Source organism: Cryptomeria japonica, chromosome 8 (genome assembly GCF_030272615.1).
Source record: "Cryptomeria japonica chromosome 8, Sugi_1.0, whole genome shotgun sequence".
NCBI classification, from domain to species: Eukaryota; Viridiplantae; Streptophyta; class Pinopsida; order Cupressales; family Cupressaceae; genus Cryptomeria; species Cryptomeria japonica.
Window position 1 is genome coordinate 652767223 of NC_081412.1, and position 21934 is coordinate 652789156.

General features: G+C 38.0%; 1 protein-coding gene across 2 annotated transcripts in view; it reads left to right on the forward strand.

The window, feature by feature from the left end:
* LOC131069303 (uncharacterized) overlaps positions 1-21710 on the forward strand; it is a 48265-nt gene extending 26555 nt beyond the window's left edge. For both annotated transcript variants that reach the window (XM_058004665.2, XM_058004664.2), the window contains 3 exons: positions 20201-20265; positions 20511-20576; positions 20905-21710. In XM_058004665.2, coding sequence (XP_057860648.1) covers positions 20201-20265; positions 20511-20576; positions 20905-21274 — 501 coding nt within the window. In that variant the 3' untranslated portion in view covers positions 21275-21710. The remainder of the gene's footprint in view (positions 1-20200; positions 20266-20510; positions 20577-20904) is intronic.
* The last annotated feature ends 224 nt before the right edge of the window (positions 21711-21934 follow it).

The following is a 21934-nucleotide window of genomic DNA, read 5'->3' on the forward strand; positions in this document are numbered from 1 at the left end:
GTATCTTCATCAAAAATATTGATTATTGCCAAAATCAAGGATGAAGCTGTGCGATGAAGACCACAAAAATGTGCTGAATCAGGACCTTGACTGAGACTGCTAAAAATAGAAATGCTCAACATAGCTACTTACTAAAAATAGTAAGTCAAGGAATACTACTCCGAAAAACATGATCTTCGCACCCAGAGAAAGGGCTTGGAAAGCTCAGTAGAACTGCATCATCCAAACAGTCAAACCCTAACTTACTAAAAATAGTAAGTTCTCACTTCACCAAAGAATCACATGCATGTTATGCCACCCTAGAGTTCATGGAAAACACAAAAGGAAACCATAAGCAGAACTGAAGAATTCCCTCCTGACAAACCCTAAAAAGCTCATGCAGAACTCCACAGAAGTTGGAAACCCTAATTCTCCTTTCCAAATAGCCTATGGGTCTCCAGAATAGGCCAATGGACCACTGAATGGACATCACTGAGAAGGGGACATTACATGCAACAAGGCAGGTGAGAGCAGATAATGGAGTGGGTATGGTAGAACTTGAAACCAGGAGTGGAGTGAGATGGCGTGAAGGATTTTGGGCTACTTAAGTGTTCTGGTTGGAAGAACGGCACGTTCTGGTTGGAAGAAGGGCACCTAGCCTGAGGCATGCAGTGAGCTCTCTACTCCTTTTCGGAAGGGATTTCTTTTTGCAAAAAAGAGCTTGCCCTTGTAGTTGCATCTCCACAATTGGTAGCTTGGATGTCCTCTTCATTTTTAAGAAATGCAAGAAGATTTCTAATCCCTTTTACGGTTGTGCCAACTTTTGGATTTAATAGATTTTAGAAGGTAACCTAACATCTCCTTTACTGATCTCTAGAACCCTGGCTGTGCCATTATTGCCTGATCCTTTGGGTGGTCTATCTAACTTTGATGCCACGGTATGTTTGGCAGTCATGAACCTGTTGATTTCCATGTCCATGGTGGCAATATTGAGGACACAGCAGACAATATGGGCAGCAGGTCTTTGTTTTAGATGTTTAGGGAAGTGACCTCACTATGACATGATTGATTCTTGGACTAAAATTACATGGAGCAATTTGTTGGCAACTTTTGTTTTATTTAAGAACATGACCTCTTCCTCTAGTTCCTTTCTGTTGAAGACCGTGCTTTTGTGCAACAAAATGGTCCTTGTTTTCTTTAGAAAGGTTTTAATGTTCATGGCTCCTTGGTCCCCTTTTTTTCGATGTAGAGGTTCTCCCTTTCTAGGATTCTGATATGCCTGCATATGTATAGCCTTTCTCTGATCACAAAAGAACCTGGATTAATTAAAAATTTGATTGACCAGGTGTGTGAATTTGTGAAAATCAATGAGCAGATCAGCCCTAAGTGCAGATTTGTGAGGATTTGTGCATGGGTTTACATCTCCAAACAAATTTTCCATTCTATTCAGATTCACTCTTTGCAGGGCATTAGGATCTAATATTTAAACTTTGAAGTTTGTTGTACATATTCTTTGGGTGCAATATGAGTGAACATAAATTTGTGGGCTATCCTTTTAAAATTCTCCTTGGTCAGCAGTCTATCTGTCTGCAAAAATGGATGAGGAAAGTAAGCAATCTAGACAAGGCCTTTGTCTGGCACAACCATGGTTAGTTTTTTGAGCAACTGAAGTCTTTGCCTTCTCAACTCCTAGACCATGTCAGTGGGCTTGGAGAGCTGCTCATCTCTTTAGCAGATTTGAACAATATAGTGGCTGCTTTGGCTTGCAATAAATTCCAAATTCTAGATGATGAGGCTCAACCATGCACAACTCAGATTGCTGGGATTGATGAAGATTTTCAACGTCCTATGGAGCAGCTCTTAGAGGAAGATGCATATTTTCTCCAAGATCTCACTGAAAAGTCAAAGCTGGAAATGAATGGCTCCCTTGAGAATGAAGAATATCAACTATCCTCTAATAGCTTAATCATCTCCCAGTCCAAATGTGGAAAGTTCAAATCGTTGTGGTATTTCAGGTAACCAGAAAGGGAGGAAAATGGAAGCTGTCAAACTATGAATGGAAGCTTGTGATTCAGTTGATGATGGCATACAATTGACAATGGAGTGGGAGGAAGCTGAAAAACTATGAGTGGAAGCTTGCGATTCAGTTGATAATGGCATACAGTTGACTATGGAGTGGGAGGAAGCTGCTATGTTTTGAAACTAGGTATGCCCTTCAATGGATCCTCCAGCCTCGTATTGGACTTTTCCACTCTTTTGAGTGGAATTTAAGTTTCTTAGGAGGTTTCATCTTTTCTTTGTAGGATAGAACTCCTCCAAATGTTGGTTGATAAATTGTTGGTTCTCTTTGAAGGATAGAACTCCTCCAAATTGCGGCCCCTTAAAAATGGTATTTTAAAAAATGATTTTAGCGCGAAGTGTATGGGGCCCTCTTCTCCCCTTCCGATTTAAAAAAACGAAATACATAGACACATAAACAATGTTGGAGTAAATTGTTTTTTCTCGACGCGTTTTCTTTTGGAGCTGGCAGTTTCTTGATTGTGCTTTGATCTTCAATTGATCTTTTCATATCATCAAGCACATTCTATTTGTTTTGGTGGGTTCTTGGCTTCCTTGACCATGAAGGACCTGATTTGACCGACATTTTATGGTTTGGTAATTGCTAGAAGGCTCTCCTTGTTACTTGAAGTTGGTGGTCTATGGGCTGGGTTGTGTTGTGACCTATTTCACACATCACCCCATTACAAATGGGGACCCCCAGTTGTTTGCTTTTTAGGGTTTTTGTCTTAGCATTGCAATTTCACAAGCCTTCATTTTTTAGAGTTTGAGTTAGAGTTTTTCAGGAATCATCCGAGCCGAATAGAGAAATCATGCTTTGAACACTGCTTAGGGTCAATTCTAACACCTTCCTATTTTTGTGGGATTCTGCTTTTTTGAAAGTTTACCTTGGATTGGGTACCTTTGGTCATGGCAACAACAATCACATCTTCATAATAAGAAATTTGTGTCTTCAAGTGTAAAAAGCAAGGTGAAATCTCTAGACAGGGGTTTTGTTCTAGATGTTCCAGATAAACATGAATGGTTAAGCAAGAAAATCTACTGTTTGTGACAAAGACAAGTTCGAATGGAGATACCAATGGAAGAAGACCACGTCTTGCCAAGGTTAAAGTTCACCATGACAAAGGTGAGATTGCGAGGTAAGTGCCAAGTCCGCCATGGCACAACACTCTCAAGGTCTGCCATCCTCCAGCAAGGTTGAATATCCAAGCAAAGCTCAAGTCTGCCCTCCCAAGCTTGGATTGTCCAAGGCTTAGCAAAGTCCGCCCAAGGGGAGATGGCATGAAGTTGGCTAAGTCCGCCCAAGGATGGCTGGAAACACTTAAAGTTTGCCATGTCCAATCAAGCTTAAAGTCCGCCCAACACCTAGAAAGGAAGTGGCACGACAAAGGGTAAAGTCTGCCCTCAAGGAATGTCCAATGACTCCCAAAGTCCACCATGCTTGGTATAGGAATGTCCAACTAATGGTAAAGTCCGCCCAAGGCCAAAATGCCCAATCATTCTCCAACTCCGCTAAGAAGTAGCATGGCACAAGAAGGTTAAATTCCACCCTAGCATATGGAAAGGATGGCCAAGACAAGACAAAGTCCGCCATGTCCAATCAAGCTATCAAGTCCAGTTGCCATGCCATGAAGTAAAAATAGCCAACCAATGAAGAAGTCCGCAATGCCATTATGGCAAATGGCTTGAAAACTATGAAGTCCGCCTAGGTAAAATTGGCATGAAGATGATCAAGTTCGCCAAGGAGAAAAAAGAAATGGCTAGAGAAATAGACAAACATGGCATGAAGCACATGAAATCCACCATGGATAAAGGCTTAAACAAGTTTGAAGTTGGAAAAGTAAACTCAACACTCAGAATATTTTTATATTTTTCCAACACTTAGAAGAAATTTTCAAAATATCCAACACTTGGAACAATTTTCAAACTCAAGAAGAATCTAGAAGATTCCATGCCAACTTGTTCAAAGAGAAGATTAAGTTTCCATTTTGGAAGAAATAAAACAAGTCCAAGTTTGACGAATCTAAAGAAAAACATGGAGTTACTAAAAGAATCGAACTTTTCCAACTCTATATCAATTCGACTTGTCCTTTTCAATTCATTCTCAAGTTGAAGATTAAAGTTAGAAAGTTTTTTGTTCTCTCTCAAGGTTGCGAAAGAGAGATTTTTAAAGGAGAATTTTTTTTGAGGACAAAATAAATTTTTAGAGTGGAGGACAGAGAATAAAGTAAATTTTTTGAGTTGCAGGACATAATTTCTAGAGAATAAAGTGATTTTTCTGAGTTGAAGGAAGATTTTCGCCAAAATCAGTCAAAAGTAAATTCCATAAGTTCAAAAATCCATATTTTTGAATGATTTCTTTCATTCTTCTTCTATCTTGATCATTTATTTCGCAAAATCTGCTAAGTGCTAAGCCAAATTCTTCCATTTTCAGTCTGATTTTTCACAAAAATTTAGCTTTTGACAAGCTGAAAGTGAAGTTTTCAAGCAAAACGTCCAAAATCAGAGTTAAAACTTTAAATTTTCTTGAAAAATAATGTTGAATTTTTTCATGTTTATCACAGGTTGATGACAAGTAAAGGAGCACCTTCAAGGAAAGCCCATATGAAGTTCACTAGCAAAGGACTGCAGCTTGAATCAAAATTTAATTCCAAATGGAAAAACATTACAGACGCCAACCTCAAGCATGTGGACTTTAAAGATTTCAAGAGGAGAATGTATGGGCAAGTTGGATTTTTGCCAACACCTATTGCTCGCCAGATGACAAGAAATGGCATCATCCAAGCAGCTGGATTTCCACCAGCTATGGAATGTGTTGAGCTTATGGTTGAATGTGCCATACACTACAATTCCCAAGAGAGAGAAATTGTTGCACTAGATGGAAGAGTATTGGCTCATCTTGGAGAGTTAGCCATCTAGGAAGCATTTGGGATACCAAATTACAATCGAACTTCCTATAAAACTAAAGAAGAAACCAGGAGACTCTATGAAGACCAGCTTGAGCACTGCGCGACGAATGTCAATAAGTTGTGGCTAGAGAAGCCAAGGCCCAACTTCATGAAAGTGCCAAAGAAATTGCTTTGCACAGACTTCAAGGAGGAATATGGTGATATCATTTTACTGCTAAATAGAGTAATGGGCAGCCCTCAAGGTGTGCCATTTGAATCATGGATGTATTATTTTATCGATGAGATCATCTCTAGAGTCAAAATGTTCAATTGGTCCAGGATAACCAACGACAACATGAATGAGCAACTGAAGAATTTGAAAAGGATGAAGTCCTTTTACATGAGCTCCGACATTGTCTAGCTATTGGCAAGAAACTACAAATATACTAGATTGATTTGCAAAGGCATAGTAGGCAATGGTGAAAATGAATTCAAGTCCTATGATTGCTATCCGCTGTTGCAACTTACCGAGAAGGCCCACTTCAAGCGGGTAAATGATGCATTCTTGATGTATGTTACCAGAACATTGCAAGGAGGAACCCATCAGAGGCTTACTGAAGAAGCCAAGAGCCTGAAAAGCAAGCATGGATCTTGGTTTATCCAATTTCCAAGGTTCACATACGTAAGAGTCCAGGGATTTACCGGATGTCCTTATCAACTTCCAATCTATCCCACTAATAGAATGATCTTGCTTGAAGTTTTGAGGCAATTGGAAACGTATCAAGGATTGCAAAGAGCAAAGCAGAAAGCAGCCATTTCCTTTCCATTTTTCATCGACAATATGTTGGAATCTTGCCCAATGACACAAGCAGTTGAGAGTGTTAGGTTGGAAATGCAATGGTATCCATTCACATTTTATCGATCCAGGGCTGATTTCGATCCACATAATTGTATTGGATAAGTAAATGGAGAAAAATACAAACATAGGGTTGATCTGGAGGATTTTTGGGCGAATGTTGCAGACGAGTATGACATCAAGAAAGACTATGGTCTAGATTGTCAATAAGCTTGATCAGAACAACTGAGCTCTTTTGTGTGCTGGATTAGTTAGAGGATTATGGCAAGTACACTCAACCACGCTTTGATGAGAACATGCCTCTTCCTCGTGTAAGGTGGTCAGAACTAGAACTCATAGATCTAACTACCTTGATGCGGCCAGTTGTCAAGTATTCACAATGGTGGGTTGACCAATAGGTCCAAGTGCTGAAGCGAAGGGGTGTGACTCTCACTTACAACTTAATGGGCGCCATGGAATCATACTCTTCCAATGAAGGGGCATCTCAAAGTGCCAAGCCAATCGAAAGCATCAATTCAAGAAAAAGGAAGGAAGTAGTTGATGAGGAACTTGCTCAAAAGAAGCAGAGATCAGAGCCATCCCATTCTGCTACATCTAGGAATTTGGACAGCCTAATGATTATAGAGGATCAACCACTTGCTGAAATAAAAATTCCTTCGCCAATCCATGAGGGAAATATGATTTCAATTCAGAAGGAGGAAGAACCACCATCTCCTATAGATACGGAGATATTGGAATCGGACAATGAAATGGATATTCTGGGCGATTAATTTCAGGAGGGAATGATTTCCAGTCTTCGAGGAGGTTAGGATATTCCATGTGAAGAGAGTAATTAGGAAGAAAGCATTGAATAGCCTACGATTCCTAATTGGTTGAAGGAAAGGTTGAAGATAAAGGTACTTATGGAAGTAGTCCAGGAAGAAGATGACGTGGTCGATTTCCTAGCTAGATTAGAAAAGTTTGCTTTTAAGAAGCCAGCCAAGAAGTTTTCCACAATCCAGAGAGATGAAAAAGGCCGTTGTACAGTCCAGATTGCTGTACCAAAGGTGGACAAGGCAAAGGAGAATATTACTCTCAGGAATATGAGATCACTACCATCGACTTGGGACCAACTACAAAGGGTCAAGAGGTGGAAGACTTAGACAATTCAGTCACTTCCATGAAGGCGAGATTGGAAAAAGAGATACGAAAGAAAAGAGAATACAAGAAGGAAATTGAGCGCCTAAAGGAAGACATTTAGCACTTGACCAAGCCACTTAACCAAGGCGATGTAGCAACTCCTCCACTTTTGAATCCTTAATGAGAAGCAATTGAAAATTTTGAAGAAGAAAAAGTGACAGCAAGAGAGGCTAAAGAATGGATGGCAAGCAAAAGAGAAGTGACCACATTCATGGACAAATTGGTGTTGACATATGGACAAACTTCCTCTTTGCTCTCCAGAATTGCGAGCATGGTAGAAGCATGGGCTGACCTTCACGATGTTCAAGACGAAATTATCCCGTGCCTTAGAGTGTTGAAAGGGATTCCTAAACAAGAATTGATTGATGGAAAGATAATTGCAGCAGGAGCTGCATACGATTTCAACGCATGGCATTGGGCATTGGTTGCATGAAGCGAAGTCCTCGAGAGGGTGAAGGCTGATAGTATTAAGGCCGAAGAGCAGATTTAAAGAAATACAAAGCAAAATTTCCTTGTAATTGCTGATTTGCTTGAAAAGGAGACCATACGAGAAAATTATATGCGGCTGGAAAATCTCAAACAGTGAACTCAGGAAATTTTCTTCGCCATCATTGGACTAGTCCTAAAGCAGAATTTGACTAAGGCATCGAAATTCCTGTCCATCCGGGATGCCTTCCAGAAGAAAGAGATGGATTGGGAGATTGCTTTTGTTGCATGCACAGACAAATTGGACGGATGGGAATACATGATCAATATGCTGCCACATGTCACCATGGAGGAGGTCGGCCTGATCGTGTCCAGATTCATTGAACACACTGCCACTAGCGAGGATAGGAATGTGCCTTCCTAGGAGATAGGTCCTCATGCCACTTGTCTAGCATGCATTTGTCTCTGGTGTTAGTTTGGGAAACTCTATCTAGGGTGGTTGTGTCTTGATCTCAGCCGTTGATCTTAGATCGATCTCGGCCTTTCATTTGTTTCCTCAAACTCTATATAAACTCTTATTCTCTCATTTTGTTGTGTGAAGAGATTTATGAAATTGTTGCTTAGAGCTATTTTGATAATATAAGTTCATTTGCAGTTTGCTTTGAAGCCTTATTATTATCACGTGGTTGCATGGATGCATATCCTTCTTCAACATAGAATAGTTTTGCTTAAAGTATTTTAATTTCGAAGTTGTTAAATGAATGAAGGATTTGATATTATAGGTTGGTGAAACAATTGCTCATACTTTCTTTGAATAGATGATTTTTATTCAATGTGTAAAGTTAGATTGAGCTTATATCGTGGATGCTTAACTTCTACTTTGAATGAATATTGTTCATTGGATGGTATCATTTGTAGTCTAAAAATCTCAAGCACAACCTTAGAAGATTGCACCTACTTTGTCTAGTTGTCCATAGTGTGGCGAAACAAAGTATCATTGATTGGTTTCACCTAATCTTTACCGTCTCCCGAGTTCTTAGGAGTAGTATAGAACTTCTAAATCCTCATCCTTTTATCCTTTTTTTTGAAATCCAAAACTGAAAAAAAAAAGAGAGCATTTATTGTTATATTCGTCCAAGTCCTAACTTGTGGTTGATATTAGTTGAGCGTAAGTCCCCCTTGTATTTCAACATACATAACCAAGGAAGCTATTCAACATAAAGTCGCCCGTTCACACATATAAACCTTGGAGTTGCCGTGTGGTCTTTCTTTGCAATCTTGGCATATGTAGTGATTTTGTTCAAGAGAGGATAGAGTGTCTTTGGCATTTTATTCTAATGTTGGGTGAATGATAAAACATACACAAACAGGTTGGCTTATGGAAATGAAGCACTAAACATTGAGTGTATCATCAACATTGTTTTCTTGTAATGAGATTCATATTTCCAATCCATCTCAAATTGTGGACGTGGTTAGGTTTACTTGTTGGTAGTTTCTATTATTGATGATCCTGATTCGCTATTGAACAACGGCTTTTGTCTTGCGATTGGTTCCTCCAATTTTTTGCAGGTTGCAGATCTACTTTCCTGGCAATTGTATTTGCTATTGAGAACCGTGGCATATTTTGCGTGCAATCTATTTGGTTTGCAATGCACTTGTTCTCTGCAGGCTTCTTTATTCCCATCCACCCGTTAGTTGGCTCATTCATTTTGGGTGTAACGTTTTTTTTGGAGGTGGTTTTATGTTAGATTCGCATTTGTAGGTAGGTTGTCTTCTCATTTGCGGTTCCCAGTCAGCGTGGGTTGTTTTTTTTGCAGTTTGTTATGGTGCTAGTTGTTTTTTTAGATTTTGATGTTGGTGCATTTTGTAGCTTGTTGAAGTCAGAGGTGCATTTTGGGCTCCCGAGCTCATATCTTTTGACCCGTTTCTTGCAATTTTTATTGTGCTGGAAATGTCTTTTAGGGCACTTTCATTCTATCCATGCATATTTTTCAGATTTTGCCTCAGGTACAATCAATTCGTGATTTTGTGTTTTTGACACTCTAGTCAATTGGTTGGTTGCTTTTGGCATTTGAAAACGCTTTGTTTGCATGGGATAGCTTCTTTTGGGCTGCATCATATGTATATATAGCTTTTTTGTCTTTATGGATCATTTGAGCATCTTTTGTAAGCACTTTCCTTTGTAGACGCATTGAGATGTAGTGTCACATTCATGTCTTTTGGGGATTTTGCACAATTGTTGTGTCATATCATTGTACTTGCACTGTATTATAAAGTGCCATGGGGGTTGTGTAGTGCCTTTGTAGTTTTCCGATCACAAGTTTGTCAAGTGAGTGCCCCTCCACGACAACTATGGAATCTTCGGGATTCTTGCCTCATGCAAGTGTGTAGTTTCAGTGCATACCCTTTGTTGAGTTGCAGTTACTCTATTTTGGTCACTTTAGATGTTGTATCATCTCTTTCATGCATAGCTTGATGACACATAGTTTTGGTGGATTTGTCATGACTCTCCCTAATCAACACTATGGGGGGTATTATACTGTTTGTGCTAATGCTTCCTTGGTTTCGCTTGGAGTGAGTTGAGACACTCTTGCATTCCTATTTTGTGGAGGTTACCTTCCTCATTATGATCATGGTTCTTTAGAATATTGCACTTGTATTTTCAACATGAATTGCTTGAGTAGTGATGGTGAGATCATTCATGCAACTTGGATTGGCTGAGTAGTGTCGTTGGGGTCACTCATGTAGATTCATGTGCTGTTTGTATTTTTGATTGACAAATTTTATTGCCTTTGTTGTGATTTGATCGTTGTTTGAGTAGTGTTGTTTGGGGCACTCATGCAGATTGTTGTCTTCTTGGTCTTGATCATCATCTTTTTTCAGAGGAGGTTCTTTGGTTACAACAGAATATCAGTCATCTTTTGACAGTTGGCTACATCCTCATGCTTCAATAATGTTCTTCATGGTCTTGTTTTAGGACATCGTTTTGGAGGCTTCTTAGTCCTTCATGTTGTCTCTTTTGGAGAGGATTTTTCTACCACAGGGTTTTTCTCCTTTTCTCCGATTGTGAGAGATTTGAGTGCATTGCATTGTAGTTGTACATGGGCACCTAATATGGCAATGTGGTCGGGACCCATAATGCATCTTATAATGCATTTACTCTTGCTTAAGTTCTACTTAGGTGGCCTTTCCATATTTCCTAAGTGCATTGGTAGTTGTAGCTAGGTTGTTAAATGGTTATACCTAACCTCTACCTACTCTCGCACCTCATTGGTGCTCTCATCTCGCCTTTGCCTTTAAGAAAGGCTGATGTACATTTGTACTTGCCTCAATATGTTCGTTTAGTGGTGAAATAGTATTCTATCAAGTTGCTTCTCTCGTGTGTGAAGGATGGTTTGCAGATTGGTTCTTGGGTAAGGTGGAAACACCTACACTAAAAGTGTCACAAGGTTTGGTGTTTGAGCTTGTTAATGATAAAATTTGGGTTAAATTCGGCATTGACAAGTTAAAAAAAAATTAATAATTAAAAAAGTCAAAATATTATTAAATATATTAATAATTAGAACGAGAAGTCCATGATTAATTTTTACATATTTAAAAACATTATATTTTAATATATTAAATGTTCATATGATAAAATTTAAAATGTTCATTATTAAAATAAATCTACTAAATTTTATAAAAAGACAACAAATAAATGAAATAGAACACCTAAATCCACAAAATGAAACGTAAACAAAATTAGAGCAGACTCATAAGAGAACGAATAGAGAAGAAAACAAAGAAATAAGATGAATGCAGACGAAATGTGTGGCCCTCGTCCATTTCTCGCAGCTGCCTATTGCAGTCACCTCCGCCTCTCACAGCCACTACGAGATATTATGCTATCTTCAAAGAATAAGCCAGGTCCGATCCCTCAGTTGCACAGTCATCACTTATTTGATGTCTCCGACAGTTGCCTCCCACATCCTACAGCTTAATTGAATGCTTTATTTAAAATAACAATTAATAAAAGAAACCCTAACCCTTTTTCTGTACAATTTTTTCAAATTTTGAACTTCAAGGATTATATATATATATATATATATATATATATATAACGAGGTCAAACCCAATTTTTTTGGCTGAAACTGAATACGAAACCCAAACCCAAATGTCAAAAAGCTGCTGAGGCATTTTTAACTTGGGGCTTGCTGCCTTTACTACCAATAGTGGACTTCAAGAAGGAATTAACTAGCCTAGAACCTAGGTAATCCCTTGTAAGGATCTACATTTGAGAATTACAACTTCCTATGGATGAATGGGGATAGAGAGGCACTGAAGCCTCTATAAGACAGTGACGTCTCTCTCAGATCTCATAGAAGATGGAACATTTGAAAATAGAATGACATGTTAGAAGTAAATCTTAAAGCTGTATGCTGATTTCAAGAGGAGAGGTATATTTTGTGAAAAGACTAAGAGGTGTTTTGTGGATCAATGAAGGTAAAAAGGGCTATGCATAGAGTTTTTGTAGAGATTCAGGATAGATGAAAGCTGCTTCAACAAATTGCACTGATTCAACAAACACCCAATATGTGTAGATGAAAAGATATAACCAGATTGCTTTCTTGAGTTTTCTCTTGTACTGTGCAAATGACCCAAAGCTTGAAAGTGATGGCTAGTTGGATAATTTTTGCAAGCAGTGCTAGACAATGAAAAGACTTAACAGAGTGCTTTCTTGAGTTTTCTCTTGTACTAACTGCTCTAAATGACCGAAAGCTTGAAAATGATGACTAGTCAGAGAACATCTAGCGTAGAGGAGTACAGTCTATACAACCCAATTAATTAATTCTACAAAGTTTGACATCATTTTTATTACCAAATTCTTGACTTATTATGTAGAGTTTGAACATATTTAAATGTCAACTTTACTTTTTTTTAAAATATGAAGACTATACTTTATCATTGACAAATTCAATTGTTATAAAATTATCCATGATCGTTGTCTTTAAACTTTATTGTAGTGAAAAATAAAATTCTCCACTGAAGCCTAAATTTAAAGTTGTATGTGCACATTTTATTCTTAAACCTTCATAAATCTTTGTTTCTCTAGAATAGTAATGTATGGTTTATAGTTAGTTTATTTCATAGCATAAAAAAATGCACCAAATGTTCAATTCTAAACTGTTATGTCTAATAGCTTCTACGTTCTTGGAAGTACATAATTAAATTTTAACCTTGTATTTTCTCTAAAAACGTACACATAAAAACACGAAGCATACACAAGAATATATGCAGACACATAAAAACACGAAGCATACACAAGAATATATGCAGACACATAAAAACATAAAGCATACACAAGAATATATGCACACATAAAAACACGAAGCTTACACATGAATATATGTAGACACAAAGCATACATACGAATACACGTATTGTTAGATCCTTTGTATTGACTAGAATGCATTCATTGTTTCAGTTTTACCTTGTAGGCTGGCAGGATCAAAGCTTTGGTACCAATTGTATTGGCCCCTTTTGGATTTACCCTAGAATTTGCCCTAGAATCACAAATACAATAGAGGCAAGAGATGAGATATGGTTAGAGATCTACCAAGTAAAATGTCCTTTTTAACAAGATAACGCTTGATTTAAATCCTGCAACCCCAACCAACGATATATACATATATATAATTTAAAATCATTAGGGTTAGATAAGAGCATGTAATTATCACAATTTAATAAAATAGATCATTTCTATATTGCTTCCTAATATTCAATCACAATAGGCTTTGGAGGAGGAAGCATGATAGGTCCCGTTGATGTGTTTTTTATGACAGCGCCTCATGGAATAAAGTTACCTAATGGTCACTTCACTCTCTTGATCAAAGTACGATTGTTTGCTAAGATTGCAGTGAGTTCAAACAATCGACTCCAAGGTTCCTATGTGCAATGGACGTGACTCAGTTGTCCTGATGTGATATGTTGGTAATCCAAGGGAACTTACGTTTGAATCATTCTTTCACTTCTTTGTTGTCTCTGGAACTTCATCATCGGATATAACAATTCTGCGATTCTTCTGCTTCAAACGAACTAAACTGGAATGAACTGAAATTAAAGGAGAAAGGGTTAGAAGGATCTAGATCTACACCTAAGGGCAGTGATATCAATAGATAATGCTTTAGTGGACAAATCCCAAATAAACCAAGCTCTGCTTCGCCAAGTTTAACTACAACTCTGCAAGATCTGGTGCAATCTTCTGAGGATGTTAAAGGATTTTCACATTGAGAAAGTGCATTTGAATACCCAACACGACGCAATCAAAACGACAATTCACAATCAAACTTAGCATGAATTTGGTGGTTCAGACAAACTTTACACTGCAACTTATAATCAACAAGATGCAAAAAGTATGAACCATGGAAATTCATCAAACACCATCATATTCTCCATTGAAATCAAAGCACTACTCTACTTCTACTCTAAGTGAGGAAGGTGAAACCATGCAAGTTTTGAAAAATAACTTAAGTGAACACCATCAGAGAATAATTTTTCACTTTTATTATCTCAAAAACTTATTGCAACAATTTCATACAAATCTCCCTCCCCTACAAATGAGGGGGGTCACCCCTTTATATAGGCTTCAATTCAAGCCTTGGCTAAATGCAAAACCCTAATTAGGGTTTCTCCCTAAAAGATTTCCCACACATGATGCAACAAGGTGGGAATCAACAATAAATGCCCATTATGCCCATATACAATTAATTCCATCCCATTACAATTGGTATCCAAAATGCATTAAATGCACCACTCTTCACTAAATTCACCCAACATGCACTGAATATTCCTCCATGCAAAAATTGCCCCATTATGTCATAAATGCACCATCATCTCCATACACAACGGCTGCATGCAAAAAAGAATCTCCATTGATTCAACATGCATTGACTTGACTGCCACTTGGCAAAAAATCCTTGGAGAGAAGCTTTCATCTGGGAAGAGTTTTCTTGAAGTTTTGAACTTTCCTTGCCTTGGAGAAGATTTTTCATTGATTTTCAACATCTCCTATTTTTAAGGAATTGTTTTTCAAATTAGGGTTCCAGGGTCCAAGAGATGGAAAATTCTCTCACTTAGCCAAATCTGAATTTTTTTTGAAATTTGGATGAATTTTCATGCTCGAAAGAGGATTTTTTGAATTTTCTTTGGGGAATTTTCTCCTTTGATTTCATCCTTGTCTTCAAATTTCCATGCCTTGGAATTCAATCTTTAAACTTGGGCACCAGAATTACCCTGTGGAGGAATTTTCCTTGGAAGGAAAAATCCTCCCCTTCCTCACTCTAGCGCTCTCAACTGTGCTTGGGTGCTAAAACACCATCATGGAGGAATTCTTCCTTGGTGTTGTCTTTCCTTGACACCTTAGAATTGGCGCCCCTTCTTGATCTTTGGCGCTGGATGCTTGGCATGGAGGAATTTTTATAGGGCTTGACTTTTCGATGGCACCCCCCATTTGGCGCCCTCAATTGGCCTTGGGTGCTATTTCCACTTCATGGAGGAATTTCACTTTTGAATGCATTTCCTTGATGCCTTAGGATTCAATCTTCTTTCCTTGTCTTGGGCGTGAACTCAGTGTCCTCGAGGAATTCGACCCCTTGATAACTTTCCCTGACACCTTCCATTTGGCACCCAACTCTTGGATTGGGCGGAAATTAGGCATGGAGGAGGAATTTTGTGTGGAGGAAAATTCCTTCACACACCCTTTCTAGTGCTCCCCTTTGCATTTGGGTGCTAAATCACTAGGGTGAAGGAAAATATGGTGTGGAGGAAAATTTCTCCACACCCTCAATTTGACGCCCACTTCCTTGAAAGCCATTTTGCCTTTGGCAAGGATCTATCATTGATTGCTCATTAGATAGCCAATTTTACTCATTTCCGGATTGGGATGCCATTTCAGGATTGAAGTGATTTTTCTCGCCTTAGGAGGATTTTCAACGCCTTTCCATTTTTGGAATGATTTCCCCACACATCCATTTTTTGTTCAGAAGCTTGCTTTTTCAAACTTTTCGAATTTAAACAAGTATCTAGGAATGTTCAGTCTTCAATGCTAGCACCCCTGCCTATGAAGAACCTGCCCAAAATAGACTTACCCAATAGTAAGTATTTCAAAATGTTAAGATTAGGGCAAAATAGGATGAGACGAAACTTACTAAAAATAGAAACTGCTAAATATAGCAAGTTTGATTTTTGGCGAAATAAAGACAATCCAGGAGGTAGTGAAATCCCTAAAAAATAGGAACTTTCTAAAAATAGAAATTTGCTAAGAATTCACTCAAATTTCACTGTCGAGTTTCTTGAAGAGTCCTAATTCCAATGCAATGTTCAGTTTTTCCAAAACCCTAAAGTTTCGAAAGGCTTGAAATCCAAGTTTAAAGGGCAAAACCCTAAAATGGACAAAACAGGCTCTAGACTTAGCCAAATTTACTCAAACAACTTGCAAGCTTGATCAAATTTCATCCCAATCACATGCAAACCGGGGAGATTGAAGAGACTGCTGTGAAAAGGCTCAACAAACCAAAACCAAAAGACCGAGAAGACCTAAAAAGTAGGGGGTTCCCATTTGCAATGGGGCGATGTGTGAAAACATCACAACAGGTCCACCCGAAGCCATTCTTGCACTAAGCCCAAGAGCGGACACTCACCCTCTTGGCCCCAGGCACAATGGACATCCACTCGGGGTGGTCCACCTAGTTGGGTGCTTGTATTTGCTTTCCGTATTCATGCTTCATCCCTTTAAATCAATAGTCAATCATTGTAGAGTTGGGAGAGAGGCTCGTAATAGGGGGGCCTTGCAATCCACCTATCTAAGCCCAAGAGCGGACACTCACCCTCTTGGCCTCAGTGGCAGGCGCTTTGGACATCCACTCGGCGTGGTCTACTTAGATGCTGATCTTATAACTACTCTTCCTTGCACCTCCTTCCCTTCCCTATATGATTTGCAAATTTATGTTCATGCATATGTATTTTACATTCAACACATATATAAGAGATTATATCATAAATGCTAACTTAAAGTGCATAGGCTAAACATATACCACAAAGATAGTTATTAATGCTATTAGCTGTTGTGTATAATAAATCTGGATCTGATCTATTATAGCTCTGATCTTGGTTTGTACTTTCTGCTCACAATGATCTTTTCCTTATCTGGATTTTGTGTTCTTTTATTGACTGCTGTAGATCCTTGAATCTGTGTTGGTATGCCTCTTTCTCTGCTTTGATGAGTGCTGATGCTGATTGGATTCATTCATCCTTCTTGGATATCCTTCAAGTCTGCATATTCTACCTTCCAAATCTGCTCAATAATGTATTCATGTCTGCTGTAATAATACATTTATGTCTGCTTGTAATGAGCTTGCAATAATTCGTATGATGTTCCTTATCTTTTTTCCCCTTTTCCCATCACTATTTTATCTTCTTCTTATACTGTTTCAAATCCAAGAAATGCTACTATTCAAGAGAGGTCGGCTTTTATATATTTGATTTTATTTCTGATCTTCTAAGAGAGGCCGGCCATAATATTTGAACTTAATTTATTTTAATCTTATGCACCTTGGTTGGCCTTAATAAAAGGGAATAGCCTTGGATCTTAGTCTGCCCCTAACACTGAAGTGATGATGTAATATAATTGATAATTCTTCTAGTCGGCCTTTCATGTAATAAATTAATTCTTATCCTTTTATCTTTGGTTGGCCCTAGCTTAATTTCTATTAAGGCTACAATTTGAGTTTTTGAACCCTGCTATTTTTTCCTTACAAAGGCTGCAATCTTATATACTGGCAGGGATATGACATGATGACATGGGAAAGTATTGACTGTTCACGGACACTCACTTTGGCAGTACATATTATGCCTTTAATTTGATATTGGTGTCTAACATGAATTTCTTACCAGGTTATCATACAATGTTGCATCATTACAATATCAACTTATACATGCCATACAAACAAATGTTATGCTGTCAGTTTCCATTATGCACAGGTTTCACTACATTGGCTATATCTTGTTCCTAAGAAAAGTGGCTGTCTACTTCACTTTATCAATGTGATTTAACCTTTCAAAAAAAGTATACTTTAGCTACCCATGGCCAGCATCTTAGTTCCTATTAGGAGACTCATGCATATCAAATCATTGTGGAGCTCCAAGAAATAATTAATGGCATGCTGAAATGATGTAACGGTTGTATTAATTGTAGATTCCCAATATCAGTCCTTTTTATATTTTGTAGCTATTTGTGGACTGTGGGATGTAACCGCTGATTCTCGCAGTCCCTATTTTTGGGTTTTTTTTTGTTTTGATTCTTTATATTTGGAGTTTTTGGGTGTTGATCTCTCTGTTTTTTGGAGAGGATTTTGTTTCTATTTGGAATTGGTTTTCTTTAGTGTGAGGAAGGATATGCTGATGCTGCTGTTTGTGTTTCTGGACTGGATATATGCATTCTGATTTGGTGTATCTGGGTGTCACATTTAAGAACAGAGGTTTAATCTGCATTAGTTTTTGGTACCAGAGCAATCCGTGATGGCCCAAAGGGGAGCCCACATCAATTGGGAAAGAAGGGGCAGGAGGAATGCAGGCCCTCGGAGGAACACTAGCGAAGAGCTTAGAAGATTAGAGACCCTTGAGGCAAGATTAAAATTGGATGAGCTTGAAGAGAAAGCAGAGAACTTAGTAAATGCTGCTAGGGCTTCAGACCCTTTGGAGAGGCTTATTGAAGCATTGACTAAACAAAGCTCCAAAGTAAAGGTGGATATTTCAGATTTTAAAGGTAAGCTCAATCCTGATATATATTTAGATTAAATCCAAGAGTTGGAGGAGTACTTTGAGATGGAAGACATAGACAAAGATGATCCAAAAAGAGTAAAATTTGCTGCCTTGAAGTTGAAATCACATGAAGCCCTATGGTGGGAAGATGTGCAATTTGAGAAGAAGATAGGAAAAAGATAAAATTCGGCTTTGGCCTAAGATGTTGAAACATCTCAAAGGTCGATTTTTGCCCTCAGATCACCAACAAAAAATCTTTAAAGAATTTCAGAATTTAAAACAGATGGATCCGTCAGTGTAGACTTATTCTGAACAGTTTATGAGGCTTCAAATTTGAACAGTTATACAAGAGAGTGAAGGACAAGTGGCAGCTTGGTATGTGAATGGGGTCAAGTTTCAACTCCAAGATGAGCTTGCATTAGTGAAAGTTCCTATTGTGGATGAGGCATATGAATATGCCTTAAAGGCTGAGGAGAAACTAAACTGGAAAAAAAAGTTGTAAGTAAAAGGGGTGAAAGCTATCAAAATAAAAGGAAAGGTTTCTTTAGGACCGGCCAGGAGTGAAGAGCTAGAAGGCAAGAATGTGACGGTTGACTTTAGAGGAGGGGGAGGCTTCGGAGGTAGAGGATGAGGACGACCACCTTCTGGAGAGTGGAAGCCATTGAAGTGTTTTATTTGTGATGAAGCCCATAAGGCCATAGACTGCCCTCACAACCCTAAGAGGGTGATGGTAGCCCAAGAACAAGAAAGAAGTTGAGGCTGAAACAGAAGAGAACTTGATGGTGAGAAGAACCTTACTCTCTGGGGACTAAGAAATACCTGAGGTTTATTGGATGAGGAAGAGTGTCTTCCGAACAAAATGCAAATGTAAGGACAAGATGTGTAAGGTGATCATAGATGGTGGATCTCCTGACAATCTAAGGAAGTATAGAAATGGTTGAAAAGTGACTATTTAACTCAATATGACAGCAGTAATGTGAAGTGGGATTGGAATGAAGGAAAAGATTTCAAGTCTATTAGTGATTATTCTGTGCATTCTACTTTAGGGATCCTGCATAGTTTTATTAGTCCATCTGAATAGTGGAAACAACACTGGACTCCTCTCCACAAGAAAACTGGGATTGGAAATTTTGGTAATGGCCCAAAATTGTGTCAAGGAATCCCAAGAGAAAACCTCGATGACAGGCCTACTGAAAGGTTTGCACTCACATATGGATGGCAACATGGTCTGATTGTTCTAAACCAGGAGGTTCGGACTTTTCAAAGATGGGGAAGTTGATGTAACGGCTGTATTAATTGTAGATTCCCACTATTGGTCCCTTTTATGTTTTATAGTTATTTGTGGACTGTGGGATGTAACCGCTGATTCTTGCAGTCCCTATTTTTTTGGTTTTTTTGTTTGACTCCTTATATTAGGATTTTTTGGGTGTTGGTCTCTTTATTTTTTGGAGAGGATTTTGTTTCTATTTGGAATGGGTTTTCTTTAGCGCGAGGAAGGGTATGTTAATGATGCTGTTTGTGTTTTCTGGACTGGATACATACATTCTGATTTGGTGGATCTGGGTGTCACGTTTAAGAACAGATGTTTAATCTGCATCATGAAAGGACAAAATCTTACCACAGTTGCACTATGCTCTTGACACATGAGAACTGTAAGCTCAAATCGGTGACAGAAAAACATTCTGAAATTTCTTTATGGATAACATCTGCTGTCCCAGTGATGCATTTTAAGCAAACACGCATCAAAGATTTTCATGAATTTATTTTACATTTGTATCTGTGCTTGTCTTACTCATTTTCCATGTCTGGAGCAATGACAAATTTAAAAATATTTCACCTGAGTTTACTGGAATTCGAGTAATATGATTTATTTACCGCTTTTACAGTGGTATAATTTTTTTGAAGAGTTGCTTCATAACTTTCCACTTAAAGTATATAACAGTCAGAGAGCTGGGTTTTGAAACTTTTGCTATAAGTATGAAATCAGACATTAACAGCGGATATTTTTATTTGACAGGGAATCTACCTCACAAATGTACAATTAACTGCCGAGGACATCAAACTGAAATTGAATAGTTCAAGGTCCAGTAATTCATGCCTCGCTGCCCGACAATGTTTCCATAACTTAACCAAATTTTGAAATCATGCTACAATTTACAGTTTTTTCATTGGATTTTCTGTGTGTACTATTTCTTATTGTTTTTACGGGAAATGATATGTTCATGAGTTAAGCATATGAGATGAAAATGTCGTTGTGTATATTCTCATGTAAACATTTATTGTATTGGCATTATGAGAAATTGACGATATCCTGTTATGATTTTCAGGCTTCTTAAAGAGCCATTTCGGGTGAGGGCTTCTGCTCAAATTAATGAGCAAGATTTATTATCCAGGTTAGCAAGTTTTATTGTTCTTCTGAAGAAATGCATTTTAATTTGTGCAAACAGTCCTATAAAGACGACTACTGATTTAAAAATAGGGGCATCAATGTTCATTATTGCATTAGTATCAGTTACTAATTAGCTAATTTAGACCATTTTGTCAATGAAAATCAATACATATATATAAGCAGTCGATATGTCATGTCTGAGGTATAACAAATGTTTGTAGTAGTGTTGGAGGTAGTTGAATGTCTCAGATAGTTTTGCTTCAATCTTTTACCAAACTGTTGATATAGTGGATAAATTAATTCTGTCTGGTGCTTTGTTTTCCAAAAATAAGCCTGTCGAGCCCCTTGGTGGCGAAATTGGTAGCTGAGATATCATCAGGAAGGCTTCGTATTGATCTCTCGGATATAAATTTGAGTTTGAAAAAAGGAGCTTTACAACTACAACCAGATTCATTGCCTAAAATTTTGAGGGTTGCCAGTACATCTTATAACAAAACAGATGAAGATCAGAGAACAGCTTTAAAATTACAAGTAGAAGATGAGGGAAGTCTTTCCATATTTTCCAACAATACAGAGACTGCAAGTGATAGTGAACCTGCCTATCTGAAGAAATTCTGGTTAGGACCTGATGTCAGCATCAAGACACTGGAAGTGCAAAGATCAGGAATTTTACTTGATGGCCATTTCCTTGTACGACCATGAAACAATGTACTCGTGGACTTCATGTTGCAACTTCCTTGTACAACTATAGACATGTACTCGTAGACTCCATATTTCAGAAGTCTTTTACAGATCAAATATTTTATATGTACTTTATTTTCCTTTTAAGGGCTTTATCCCCACACAATTGATTTTTAAGCTGAATCCACATCAGTCACGGAAGTGATAAAAAAGATTCTGCACCAAAGTATTGTTATTTAATGTAACCTTGGCCCATGTAATCGGGCAAAGATATTCGCTCTCAGCTACCATTACAAAAATGGTTGAATGAGAATTTGGGTTCTGACGGTAAATCATTTCAAACCAGAGGTACATGATTGGATGACTTCTAAGTTCGCCGTTGATTTTTTACAGATAAGTTTTCGAGGAGGGGTGTTTAATGTAATTCTTTAAATAAATGTTCCATGCCTTTGGCCAATACCATTTTAGGTTATGTGTTAGTCACGAGCTCAAGCTAATTTTGGTTAAACTTTGCTCTGGGTGTTGAATTGTAATTTATGATCACGTCGTTCGCTGGTTAAGCTATTATCTCTTGAACCATTGGTCTGTTTGGACTCCTACCAAAATCATTTGGTTGTCAATACCATAATTTAACGTAACATAGTACTAATAAACATCTTTCAAAAACTTACATAAATAATG